This window comes from Podarcis bocagei, assembly GCF_964188305.1.
Source record: "Podarcis bocagei genome assembly, chromosome: 8".
Classification (NCBI taxonomy): Eukaryota; Metazoa; Chordata; class Lepidosauria; order Squamata; family Lacertidae; genus Podarcis; species Podarcis bocagei.
This window is the reverse complement of record NC_138133.1, coordinates 48,002,757-48,017,044: the sequence shown is the minus strand read 5'-3', so window position 1 is coordinate 48,017,044 and position 14,288 is coordinate 48,002,757. Positions and strand designations below refer to the sequence as shown.

At 47.4% G+C, this 14,288-nt stretch overlaps 1 protein-coding gene across 8 annotated transcripts in view; it reads left to right on the top strand.

The window, feature by feature from the left end:
• Positions 1–876: 876 nt before the first annotated feature.
• KCTD1 (potassium channel tetramerization domain containing 1) overlaps positions 877–14,288 on the top strand; it is a 51,765-nt gene continuing 38,353 nt past the window's right edge. For 2 of the 8 annotated variants that reach the window (XM_081206810.1, XM_081206809.1), the window contains exon 1: positions 878–1,325. Coding sequence is in view for 1 of the 8 variants with exons in the window: in XM_081206806.1 (XP_081062932.1) it covers positions 3,959–4,192 (234 nt within the window). In the remaining 7 variants the exon portion in view is untranslated. Of the gene's footprint in view, positions 1,326–1,442; positions 1,835–3,897; positions 4,193–14,288 lie in introns of those variants that run through there. The other 6 variants (XM_081206811.1, XM_081206808.1, XR_014011306.1 and 3 more) reach the window with 4 other exon arrangements.

The window sequence follows — 14,288 nt, the reverse complement described above, 5'->3', positions numbered from 1 at the left end:
TACCTCCCTGCTCTTTTTCTTAGGGATCAGGACAACAGTAAACTGTCATCTCTGCCCTTATCTGTGAATCATATCTGGGACGTTGCAATGGCTCGTTGTGACTTGTCTGTAGCTTAGCAAGATTTCCCCAGGATTTTGTTCAGGGTAAAAGCACGATATTGAAAGAGGTGGGTGAGCAAAGAGAGAAAACGTACTCGTTCCCTTCACAGGAGTGCCATGCCAAGACACAGTGGCGTCAGTTTGGCACTGCCAAGTTTGCGAGAGCCGTCTGCTTTGTGTTCACCGAGAAAGCAACGTGTAGCGCCTGGGCAAGTTCAGACGTGCTTCTTCCCCGCCCCCCAGCCCAGAACTGTCTGGCCGCCCCTAGCTAAAACCCGCCTTAGAAACATCTCCCTTTCGTTGTGGGTGTCGTGACTGCCAACCCCCCCTCCCCCCGCGTCCCATCTTCTCCTTTTGAAATAAAAGCGGCAAAATGCTTTAGATCGAGGGCGCCGCTGCCGCGCAACAACCGCTTAAAGTTAGGGAAGGCTTTGCGGCAGCTGGAAGTGCAGGCGGAAATGAACTGTAGCGCGGCTGTGCGTGTGAATCGGTAACGGGATTCCAGCGGCTACTCGACTTGAGGGCGGCTTTTGGCAGCGCCGGGGCTTGCAAAGTCCCGTATTGCCCCGGGGGTGCGGTAGCGGCGAGGAGAGAGGGGGGGGGAGAGGGAAAGATGCCTGCTGGAAAACCTACAAATGGTTCGAGGATTGCGGGAAGCCAGAAGGGGGGGAGGTGGATCTGTGCGTGTATGTGAGAAAGAGAAATGTTGATGGCTGAGCTCTGCAGGGCTAGGCTGTGCCTTCCTCTCCCCCCCCCCCCTGTTCTCTCTGTGTGTGTGTGTGTGAGCGCGCGAGTGTTGCAGCTGCCTGTCCCCGCAGGCTGGGAATAGCTCTGGATTTGCCTCTTGGCTGCGGACTGTGTGGGTTTTACTAGCCCTGGCGGCTTCCTCTCTGCTCCTCGCTGCTGGCTTCCTTCGGCTTATTAGCGCCAGGCAGGAAACAAGCGGGCTTCCTTCTTTGGTACACAGCCGGCCCGGCACCACTCGCAGGCTCCCCACATCGCCCCCCTAAGATCTGCAGCGGCGGCGGCAGCGAAGGGCACTCCTGGGACCCGCTCCGGCTCCCCTGCTCGGTCTCTCTCTCGCTCGCTTTCGCTCTTTCCGGACTAGTCAGCTGCCTCCCCGCCAGCTTCGCCCTCTCCGATCCCAGCCGCAGCCTAACGTGTCTGGCTGGCTGGCTGGCTGGAGAAGCCTGCTCGATGCCTTCGCCGTGAGATCGACGCGCCTGGTATGCAGCCAGAGTGGCCTCTTTCTCTCTCTCTCTCTCCCCCCCCCCTTCCCCCTTTTGGATGGAGCGGCGGCGTGGGGGTGGGGGGTGGTAGGTGGGATGGCCGGGGAGAGGAAGAGGGAGGGGTGGGAAGGAGGGAGAGCCGCCGAGAAGTGCAGAGAATCCGAGAAGTTTCTCCTCTACCGGAGTCAACTCCAAGCTGCTTCTGCTGCCTCCGCCGCGTTTCCGCGCTTGGCTGCCAGGAATCCGTAGGGAGGAGCTGCCTTGTGCGAAAAGCCGCCTGCCGCCCCCCACCCCTCTCGCTCCGATCTCACCTGCCGCTGTTACTGCAGCTGGGCTCCCCCTCCCTACTTCTGACCCCCACCCCACCCCTCCAGTGGGCACCGCCAGTGGGTGGTGGTGGGGTAAATCGCCCCTTCCCCGCGTAAGCCATGAGAATGTGGGGGCTGCCGGGCTGCTCTTCGGGCATCACTTAGCGGACAGCAGCTGGCACCGCGCGCTGAGGCTGGGTGAGTGGATCTGTCAGTCCCAGCCTCCCCTTCTCCCGGGTGCATGCACGGGCCGATATAAAGTAACCCTTTGCATGGCGATCGCCTCGCGCGAAGCGCAACGCTGGGCGATGGAAGGCTTCCAAGCTGCTGCTGCGCCTTGTTCGGTGGCGAGTCTCCCTCTCGGTCGGTCTCCCCCTCGTTCTTCCCCGTCCTCTCCTCCTCTCCAGTCCGGCTTCCCCACTCCATTCCTCGCACATCAGCCACAACCACTGGGAGCGCGCGGCCCCTTTAAGAGCCCAGCTTTGCCTCCCGGTAGCTGAAGGTCATTAAACACAAAAGCTCTCCAGCGCTGCGGTCCAATATAGCGCATGCGCCCTGCCCGAGGACTGGCAGGGAGACGGCAATATGGCGAGAATGCCTGGCAGCGGCAGCGCCGGCGGAGACTGGAGCACCGGGGGCGGCGGCGGCGGCGCAGGAGGAGGGGGCGGCGGTGCAGGTGGCGGCGGCGGGGAGAACAATGCGGGGGACCGGCAGCCCGGCCGGGGCGGCCCCCACCGGCCCCTCCACTATTGCAGCGCTGGGGAGGACGAGGACGGGGAGGACGAGGATGAGATCCAGGAGGTGCAGATAACGGGGGACGAGGAGGGAGCCGAGGAAGGGATCCTGCTGCTGGACGACGACGAGGAAGAGGAGGAGGAGGAGGAAGAGGAGGAGGAGATGATGATGATGGGGCTGGAGTGGGCCGCCTCGGAGGAGCCGGGCCATATGATCCGTATGGACCAGGGCACCGGAGTGCTGCTGGACTCGGCGGCGGCGGCGGCCGTCTGCGGCGTCCGGGGCCGCCTGGGAGGCGTCCGGGGAGTTGGCGGCGGCGGCAGCAGCGGCGGCGTCGGGGCTTCGGCGGGGGGCGCCCCCTCGGTGCCCGTGAGCGCCCGCGGCGCTGCCTCCGCCGCCGCTTCCCTGGCCGGACAGGCGCCCGCCGCGGGCCCCGCCGACGACTCGGACCCGGAGGCGGAGCTGCTGCTGCAGCGCCCCGAGCGGGCCCGCCTGAGCGAGAACACGCGGCTGGCCACCCGCTACGCGGTGCGCATCTTCCGCGAGTACCTGAGCGAGAAGGCGCAGAGCCCGGACTTCGAGACCATGGACAAGGGGGCGCTGTGCCGGGTGCTGCGCTCCTTCTACGCCGAGGCGCGCTCCAAGAGCGGGCAGCTGTACTCCAAGTCGTCGCTCATCAGCATCCGCAGCTCGCTCAACCGCTACCTCAACGAGCCGCCTTACTGCCGCACCCTGGACCTGACCAAGGACCCCGAGCTGCGCGCCGCCAACCTGACGCTGGCCGCCGTCATCCGCAAGCTGGAGGAGCAGGGCGCCGGGCCGGTGGTGCAGAAGCAGGCCATCACGCGCGCCGACCTGCGCAAGCTGTACACCTGCAGCGTGTTCAGCACGCAGAGCCCCTTCGGGCTCCTCAACAAGGTCTGGTTCGAGACGTGCATGTACTTCTGCACGCGCGGGCGCGAGAACCAGCGCGAGCTGGAGGAGGACTCCTTCGGGCTGGCCATGGACGAGGACGGCCGCAAGTTCGTCTACTTCAAGGCCCTGGGGCCTTACCACAAGTCGCGCTCGTCGTCGTGGAGCAAAAAGCGCGCCGAGAGCAGCGACGAGGAGAACCTGCCGCGCATGTACGAGACGGGCACGGAGTTCTGCCCCTACGCCAGCTTCGTCAAGTACTTGGCCAAGCGCAACCCGCTCTGCAAGGCCTTCTTCCAGCGCCCGCGGGACCACTGCAGCGAGGGCGACGTCACCTGGTACGAGAACAAGGCCATCGGCAAGAACCTGCTGGGCACCCGCATGCAGATGCTCTCCAAGGCCGCCAAGCTCTCCAAGACCTACACCAACCACTGCATCGGCGCCGTCTCCATCGCCACCCTCAACAGCATCGCCGGCATCGGCACCAAGCTGCCCTCGGGCGCCGGCGCGGCCGGAGGGGGCTGCTACGCCCACCTCAACGGCAGGGCCCGCGCCGCCCCGCCGCCCGCCAACAACGGCGCCTACGTCCTCCCCAAAGACGGCGACGACCTCGCCGGCGTCAAGGCCGAAGCGGCGGCCGTCGTCGTTCCCGCCAAGCGCTCCCTCTATGAGGCGATGTACGCGGCGGGGGGCGGGGCCGCGGCGGGGGGCGACGCCTGCGGCCCCTCCTCGTCCCCCAAAAGACTCTGCCTGAGGCCGGCCGAGCCCCTGGACGCGGCGGCGGCGGCGTCTGTGGTGGTGGTCTCAGTGAAACACGACCCCTTGCCACTCCTCATCCCCGAGGCCAATGGGCACAGAAGCACCAACTCTCCCACTGTCATGTCACCTGCTATGGTTTCCCCCACACAGGTAACAAAAAAAGGAAAGAAGAGAAACAACTTTAACCCCCCTCCCCCCATACACACCTTTTCCTTTTCCCAACTCCTCCTGTCAGCTTCAGGGAATTCCAGGCCAAAAGGCTGGTGCACGGTGGAGCCCACTGCAGGCAGCCTCCTCCAGAGTTTAGATTCCGAGGAAGCTATCTTAGGGCAAGTTTGGAAACTTGAGACAATAACTGTCCTGACTTTTAGCTTTGGCCCCTGGGAAATCTAGAGGAGAGGTGATTTGGGGGAAACTTTCCTGGTTTCCCCCACCTCTGCTTGGGTCAATAACTGTCCTGATTTGGATAGCTCAGTTGGTTAGATCATGGTGTTGACAACACCAAGGTTGCAGGTTTGGACAGCTCCATATTCCTGCACTGCAGTGGGTTGAACTAGATGATCCTCAGGGTCCCTTCCCATTCTACTATGCTATCAGGGAAATCTGGAGGAGAAGCATTTTTTTAATTATATTCAGCCCCCACCCACTATATACCAAAGGACAGAATTTAGCTGCTGGAGAACCTAAGTGGGGTCAGACTTTCGGAAAGTGAGTCAAAAGTAATTTTAAAAGGTTCTGAGACCTTGTTTAAATGTTCGCATCCTTGACAAACTAAGTAGCTTAAGTCCTCATCAGCAATGGGAGGCTTCAGATTTCAGAAGTCCCTCCCCACTCCGTAAAATTGATTTCACATGTCCACTCCTTTTGCCTTGTTAAATTGGGGCATAGGTTTTTTTGAAAGCCAGTTACTGTATGAGTAATTGGATCTTAATCACATATTATTTCACTTCCCATATTGTCACTATATAAGGATCCTCGCTGTAAAAAAAAGCATCCTATAAAATACATTTGAGTCAACAATGTTATTACAAGCTGCTGCAATTGACTCTTAAACCTCCTGATGGTCTGGTCTCCAGCATTAACAATGAATTCAGTCTAAGCTTTGAAAGAGCTCTATTCTGTGGGTACAGGTATATGACATGCCTGAGCAATTTCCAAAGTGGAAATACCAGTTTTGTACAAACTGACCCTTTCAGAGGAGTTTGCCAGCTAATCAGCCAGCCTGAAGGCTAATTGAAGAATGGGCCTTTTTGTGAATGGCTGCATCAGCATCTGTCTTCTGTAAAATACATGTGACCTCTCTTTACTGTTTGGAGTTTGGGGCCACTTGAGTAGAGTATTGTACTTTGGTCTCCTGCTGCGTGTATCTTATGGCTGTGAATGACTAGAGATCTGCTGATGTGTGGATAATGTTTTTATTCTAGCTTGTTGATGAAAGAAACTACATCTTATATATAGTCGGCATGAGATTACCAAAAGTTGGGATGGATGGTTGAAAACGTCTTTCAGAGTTGTGTGCATGTCTGTGAGCAAGAAATAAAAAAAGACAATCCATCTTAAAAGAAGTATATTTGTATGCAAGTGTAGTAGTTCACCACCGTATGTTACTGCAGTTAGTAAGAGGAACTGCTCGTTAAGCTGCGAATCACTTTTACCACATAATTTATAAAGCCCCTTTAACCAATAATTTATAATTGTGTTCCCCGAACTGCATAAGTAAGAAGCTTACCTAAGGTGAACTTAGTTTTTGTAGTTGTTTTAAATGCTGCTGACTGCTAAATCAGACATTTCAGATAAGAGGAAAAGTCAGACTGCTGATGAAATTGTATATGCGGTAGATAGAATAAAGACATCTGTTGTTTCTGTGTTTATATTCCCCCCCCCCCAAAGAAATGAGCATTCAGTGAGACTGGAAGATGTTAAAATGTACTTTAATAGTAATCCCCTATTTTATGTGTGTTTGGGGGTGTTTCTAGATTAGGATTAGGTAGGGTAATTGACTGCCCACTCATTTCTACACAGGACTGGGGTGGGGATAAATATTTTCATTTGCTTTGTGCATTAAGAGAGTGATTTTTTTTTAAGCAAAAGAAAAAATTTCAATAGGCTCTGTCTACTAACTGTTCTATCTGCAGTTATTATTTTCCAAACAATTGCAGAATTCCCATCCCCTTCTTTCATGGCTGGCGCTGAAAGCAATTGAAATATAGGAAAATAAATTTAGTCTGCAATCCTAACCCCATGTACCTGGGAGTAAGCAGTAGGACTTACTTCTGTGTAAACATGAATTCAGTAGGGTTTACTTCTGAACATACATGGCTAGGGTTGCGCTCTAAGAGTCTTTCACTGCTGTCTCTTAAAATGAGAATAGCCATAATGATAAAGTTATAGAGTTGTTTGAAGAAATGGATGGCTGGGTGAATAAGCCCAAAGCACTACCTTGAGCCATCAAATGTTGTAGCTGGCCATTAATCTAGAGGAAATGACTTGACCCACAATAGTTATTGCTTAATTATAAACATAGACTTTCCAGGTCATTACTGAGTTGACTTCATCAAGTGGTATGCCACTGAATTCCATGGCTGACAAATATTGCTGCTTTCATGATAGCTTCAAGGTCTTGAAGGTCATAGACTGATAGTTTTATTGACTCTCAGTATTATAAAGATGTACACGCTGCCAGTAATACGAGTCTAAAAATAAATGGTGCACTCTAGTTTTAGGTGAAGACTAGAAGTAAAGTATTGATCTCCCTGAAATCAAGAAAGTTAAGGCTTCACCTAGAGTTACTTGATGAACTTATTTGGTGCTCTTATAATTTGTAATATCGGCATCCTGACACCAAATATGCCTATGCTCTGATGTATGAAATGAAATATATATTCTTTTGAATCCCGTGACCAGCCACTATGATACTACAGTGGGCATGACCCCCATATTTGCATATGAAGGCTTCCTGTTCTCTTTTGTGTATGAAAACACACTGTGCAAGGATTGCTCAGGTTGTACATTCCTTTGCTCATTGAATAGAATATCTGCTGGTTATGCTTCTATCCTACCCTTCCTCCATGGAGCTCAAAGTGGTATACTTGGGTCTGCAGATGGCTTCTCATCTAGTCAGGCCTAAAACTTTTGGCTTTTGTGATGAAACTGTTTGAGACCATTCTTTGAGAACAGGAAAGCATGTGTGTGTTTTATATGTGTGTGCATTCATTTGTGTGCATTTGACTTCTTGGATCATATGTGTAATTAAGGGTGTAGCCACACTTACTCTGTGTATACCAGTATAATACTGGAGATATCCAGAGCAAACATGTAAAATGTGAGTGACTTTTTGTTCACAGCTAGACACAGGAAACATTTCAGTTACGTTTGCTGCATAAAGTACTGACATAAACATATTCAGATAACTTAATGTGCCAGTAGCTACCAGATGTAAATGTACTGGTATTTCAGGAATGCCAAGTTCAAGATTTTGATAACTGTTTCTACATCCACCTTTCTCTTTCATACTAAGATATCTTTTCTTGTTCTATGGAGATATCTTTTAGTGTATGAGATACAGGGGCATTGTAGGATGCAGCAATGAAATGAGGAGAAGGCATGCTAAATGTTCCTTTGATCCAGCTATCGCTTTAGGTAGCAGACACAGGAGGCATTATAGTATTTTAATCATACGTGGCTGAGCCTCCATGACCTTGACTTCAGTCTTTTTGCTTCTGAAGCGCTACAGTGATGCAGTAACATAGTTGGGACTGATGAATGAGGTTTTTAAATTGTCTGTTGCATACTTGTGTATTCATTTTTCATAAATGATCAAGATCTCTAATAGTGCAGTGCAACAGCTGTTAAGAGGTATCTAATCAGTCCTTTTTGAGTTTACTTATTAAAGTTTAGAAATTATCGTAAGAGACTAGATTGACATTAGTCAGGGCTGTAATGGGAACATGAGATGCATGTTTCTGTTGTAGCTTAGATGTATTTGGATACAAAGGGTACTGCATGGATTACTATTCATTCGTAGCTGCTGGTCCTCTTGCAGTTAGAGAGAGCATAAGACTGGGTTGTCAGAGAGTGAGACCAGGGCTTAACCATGCTGTACTGTGTATATAAGTAAGGAGAGTCGGTGTGATTGAGGTAATGAATATCTTTGGGTTAATTATTCAACTTCATTTGTTTATCACTGCGGACCTGGAGATTGCTCAAGACAAGACCACTACATCAAAGGAATTCAATATAGATAAAGAAAGACAAATGATTACAGTAATTATTAAAAATGACATACAGTAGCACCTTGCACTGTCTGGCTAAGGGTTTTATATCCTGTTCTTAAACATCCTATTAGTCATTCTTATAGTCAGATGATTTGAATGCAAATAACATACCACAATCACATCCACCCATGGTAGCCTCTGTGAGACAGCTGCCCTGTGCTGACATTAAGCTGTGTCAGGGGTGAAGCAACTGTAGACATTCGCTGGTATAGATAGGATTTAGCTTTAGTCAGTGGCATATCAAAAGTCAAATCGGCTGAACCCCACACCTGACAGTAGATTCCAATGTCTGCTTTGTTGCTTGCTGATGTAGCTGATAGTCCACACAAAGTTGCTGTTTTTCTGTGGCTGCCACCTGCTGAGATGGCTGTGACACCTGAGCCTAAGTTGTTAATATTTATCTTCTGGTTTTCTACCAAGAGAGGCAAACAACATGATTGTAATATAATATAATAAGCACAGTTAACAAACAATGTCTAAAAGCAATATGAAACCAACAAAGCAAGAGCCTAACCACAAGTAGCAAGGGTTAAAGATCTTATACATTAAATCTGGCAGCAATAAAACATATGTGTTGCATATTGAAAACCAGTGGAATAAGAAGCACCTTCTATTTCTGGTGAAAGATGCACAAAGAGGGAACCTGTTGAACTTCAGTTGGGAGAGCAGTCCAAAAGCATGTTGTCACCACAGAAAATATCATTCATCAACTCTCCCAGGATTGCACCAAGTGCAAGTCTTCTGACAATAATTTGAACTTTTGTTCTAACCGGTATCAGACTAAGTACTCTTTAAGTTAACCTAGTTTGAAAGTGTTTGTTTGGGGCTTTGGAGACTATACTGTCATTTTGAGTGAAGCTCAGAAGCAAATAGGAAGCTAGAACTAACATCATATCAAAGTTCTTCAGAGTGCCAGACAAAAGTCCAGCTTCCAGATTTTGGACCAGTTGCATCTTCCTGGGTTTCAAATGCAACCCCATGTAGAGAGCATTACAATAACTCAGTCTGGAGGCAACTGAAGCATGGGTGAGACGAATTCATGACACATGAATTTATATGAGTTTCATGCCAGCTTTTCTAGCCCTTCAATCTGTTTTTTCCACTTAGGATTTGAACCCTGGTCTCACAGGTCCTAGTCCAAGGTTCTTAAATCACTACACCACATCAGGTTGTAGTCAACTAAGTCCTACTCAAAGTAGACCCACTGAAATTAATCACCCTAAGTTAATCATGCCCATTAATTTCAATGGGTCTATTCTGAGTAGGGCTAGACTTGAATGCCACCCACTGACTTTAATACAGAATTTTATGTTAGTCAAGAAGGCAAGAAGTTCCCATACTTTTGGGGTAACAAGTGCCTGTACAATATCCTACCTCGTTAACCTTTTGTCATTTCACCTATGTGGTGCCTCTCTTAAGTCCATTTCTTTGCACAATACTTGAATAAAACATTTACGTTTTCAAGCTGAGTGGTCTGTATGCAACAGTCATTAAAAACTGAGCCAGAGAATGTTTAATATTTTGTGTCTTGGCCAGACTTGATCAGTCTGCATGGGTGCCATCAGGAGAGGCAAGAAAATTATGGCTGGAGAGCTGAAGTAGCACCTCACAAAAAAACCCCTCTCCTCAGATAGTTAAATAATTCACTACCCTCAGTATATGAACATCAAAGTCCTAATGCACAAACTAGAATTGCAGGTGCCTGAAAGCATTTTCCCTATTAAATGAAGCTTCTGTGCTTTTGCCGTTGAAAAGGGCTCCTTTTTTGCTCACTGTTCTCCTTGCAGAGACCCAGAGATCAGAAAATGCTCATTTTTAATTGGTGAATCTGTATGACAGTGTGAGCTGACTTATTTTATGTATGGGCTAGAAATAAATGAGTGGTTAAACCCTTTGAAATGCGCCACTGCTGCAAAAGCCATGGGCTGTAATTAAATTGAATGTAGGGTTGTATTGTCTGCTGCCTTTAGCTATAAACTTGATAATAGACCCTAGTACACCAACTATTGTGTTAGAAGTTGGAACCTAATTAGTTATGTTGTAGATTTTTCAGCCACTTTGGAAGACCTGTCTTCTCTCTTCCCCCTTTCTTTTTTGGTGTGTCAGAAGCATGTGCATCCCCCCCCCCCGCCGCCGCCCGCCCTCCCTCTTCAAATGAAGAAAGCATTGAAGGTGGCTCTGAAATATCAGTGTGCCAGTTACTGCTTAATGGACCATATGTTGTGAATTCTGGGGAAGTGATTTCAGTACAATTTGGATTCAGTGTCATTTGCAGAAACTTGTAAAGTACATGCCTAAGGGCAGCCTGTTATAAGCCCTGACTTTTGGGCACTGGTTTTCTAAAGGAAAATGGGTTACTGTATCTAATATTTGCGTAGTCCAGCTGCTGGGTTGCTGTATCTAATACTTGCGTAGTCCAGCTGCAGTTTTTTTAAAAGGCTTTTAAAAATGGTTTGATACATTGGGTTTGTTTGTTTGTTTGTTTGTTTGTTTGTTTTAAAGAAAGTTTTAAATATGAAACAACTGCCATCCATCCTAACTTCTTCATTATGGTTTAGAAAATTCATGTCTAAAGGAAAAAGTATAGTGCCATGTCAGACATTAGACTCCAGGGTCATAACTGTATGAAACATTGCTTCTGTGCAACGTCAGTAGAGAGCTCAATGGAACATCCCACTGGCAGAAGGCAGGAAGGCCATTTTCTCAGCATTTTCCTCTGTCACCCATGCTGCCCAGAAAGATCCCACAACCCTCTAGTGAAGGTATGGCAAGGTGATGAGGAGAATTTTGCCATTCTGTGCTAAAATACTCCATATGTTATTCATTCATTGCACTTATGTGCCATCTTCCTTCCCAAGGTACCCAAGGTGGTTTGAAGTTTTAAAGGACTAAAAGAAATGGTGTACTATCACTAGACTAGGGGTTGCAAACATAGTACCCTCCAGAGGTTATACTACAACTCCTATCACCCCTGACCATTGTCCGTGCTGGCTGGACCTGTTGGGAGTTGTAGTTCAATATCTGGAGGGCACCATGGTGGCTACCCATGCACTAGACAAATGATTGTCTTTACCATCTGGTTGTGAAACTGATGTGATCATGATTAAACCTCTGATTGAGACCTAATATTTGACTTGATGCTGAACTACCATAACCAGCACTGGTTCAGTGACAGGGGTCAGCTTTAACTGCTGTTACAGTACTAAAATACAAGGCACCGTGCTGGTATATACATATGATTAAACCTTTTTGCAATAATTGGTAATTAATTGTTGAGCCATTTTTACTTCTCTCTCAACCTCTTTGCATCTGTCTCTTCTGAGAAGCCTCTGGCTTCTAGCCTTTAATCGATTAAAAACTCCATTAAATCGCACCAGCTAATATTAAGCCTCATATAGCAAGCAGATAAATATTATGAAGATTCATTATATCATTTTGTGTTTCATTATGCAAGAGTAATTGAGACATGTTTTTATTTATTGTTTGCAGTAAATTACACAACATGTATTAGCTGGTAGCTAAGTGTGAATGATGCCTGCGATAGCATAAGAACAGCACCACTATGTTCTGGAGAGAAACTAGAATGTCAATGGTAAAAGATCCAACTTGCCCTCTGTTTCCAGCTGAGGCACTGTTTGCATAGGCAAATTCGTGAATTCCAAACATGATAGGACAGAAACAATGGATCACTTTATTTATTTATTTATTCAATCACTCAATTTGTGTTTTTATATTTGAGCCTTTCTCCAGTCTGGAACACATAAAGCTATGAAAGTAGCTAACTGCTACACATACATAACCTTTGGTTTGTAGAACTGGTACTGTTACAGGTACCACATGATACACATTTCGCAGTTGTAAGAAATCAAACTTTTAGTGTTCAGAACTCCCTGCCTAGTGACCAGGGTGGATTTGATTTATATCAAATCAGTTTAAATCATAATTTAAATCACTAGTCAGTAAGACAGATAATTATGAAATTATTGTGAGATTTAATAATTGAACTGTTTATATTTGGACAATTTTTCTGCTGTACTTTATTGTAAGGAGAAAAATAATCATTTCCTTAAAAACAATTTAAACAATTATTTAACTAAAACAATAACATTATAGCATATGTATCCATGTTTGTTAACTGATGTGGTTTAAAACAGTTTAAAAAACAAAAAACAAAACTTAGACTGAGTTTTAGAACACATGAAAAACTTAAAACAAATTGTTATTTCCCGATGAATAGCCTTTGGACTATTATGTAACTTAAATAGAAAACTATCTTTAGAAAGGTTTTTCCTCCAAAAGCATTTTATTTTAAAAAATCCAATTTAAATAAAAAAATTCTGGGTTTTTTTGCTATTTTTTTCAAATCCTTGATTTTTATCCACCCTGCTAGTGACAGAACTTAAAATGTTTTAGTTAGGCAAGTCACCCAGACACAAAGATGCCGACTTCTTTTAAACTCAGATGATGATCACATGGTCCGGATCAGTTCATCTGGGAAGAGGCTGTTATTGAGTTATTGTGGTCCTGAACCATTTAAGGCTTTATGGGTCAAAACCAGAGCTTTGGATTGGGCCCAGAAATTAATTGGCAGCCAGTACAGCTGGACCAGGATCGGTGTAATATGCTCAAACCATCTTGCCCCAGTGAACAACCTGACCGCTGAATTCTGCACCAGCTGAAGTTTCTGAACCATCTTCAGAGGCAGCCCTATGTATAGCATGTTGCAGTAATCTAACCTAGAGGTTACTGGAGCATAGACAACAGAAGTTTGGCTATCCCTGTCCAGATAGGGGTGTAGTTGGGCCACCAGCCAAAGCTTATGGAAGGCACTCCATGCCACTCAGGTGGCCTACCTGAGCCTCGAGCCACAGCAAAGGATCCAGGAGCACTCCCAAGCTATGAACCTGCTCCTTTGGAGGAAGTGTAACCTGATCAAGAGCAGGTGATCTCCAACCCATCCAGACTAGGGAACCACCCACTAACAGTGCCTCAGTCTTATCTGAATTGAGCTTCAGTTTGTTGGTTCTCACCCAGTCTATTCCTGAGGCAAGACACTGGTCCAGCACATCCATAATTGATTTGTAGATGATGTGCACTCTGTGATTGGGCACTGTTCCAATGATTTGGGCATTAGTTTAAGCTATTTTTCTCTGAAGTCAGAGGAGGAACACAACCTTACTGAGAAATTGGTCCCATTGAATGAATGCCACAACAATCACAGGAAAATTAGGATTGACACTCTGAAGTAGTGGCATGCAGGATATCCTGCATCCCAGTCTTCTTTTTTTCATTTTTAAAGCAGGGGACCATCCTGTGTGCATATATCAGCCATCCCCAACCTGCGGCCCTCCAGCTGTTTTGCCCTACAACTCCCATGATCCCTAGCTAACAGGACCAGTGGTCAGGGATGATGGGAATTGTAATCCAAAACATCTGGAGGGCCAAAGGTTGGAGATGCCTGGTATATATAGTAGGGAGCAGCAAGTTGTGTTTGAAGTGGTCCACCAGCCATAGGAGAAATCACCTTATCTCACCTGTACTGTTTGGAGAAGCTTAAGCTTTGTGTGCCTCTGTGTGTGTTCATCCTCCATGATCAGAGGCAACATGACTCTGAATAGCAGTTGCTGGGAGTCACAAGTGAGTAGGATGGTGTTGGGCCTGCATCCTGCTTCAGGCCTCCCACAGGCATCTGGCTGGCTACTGTGAAGATACAGTCAAGGGACATTGACCTGATCAAGCAAGCTGTGTGTGTGTGAGAGAGAGGGGGGGGAGAGAGCCTTAGCCATGTGCCTGCAAATGGGGGTGGTTTGTATGTTTGGAGATGACTTTGGCATGCAGTTTTTGAAGGGTTGGTCAACCCTGAATGTGGTTCTTGTACCAATATACTGCTCTCCCCTCCCCCGTGTATATAGTATAACATATTTATGATCATCAGGGGCTGATACAGCAGATTAGCATTCTCTTTTTACTTC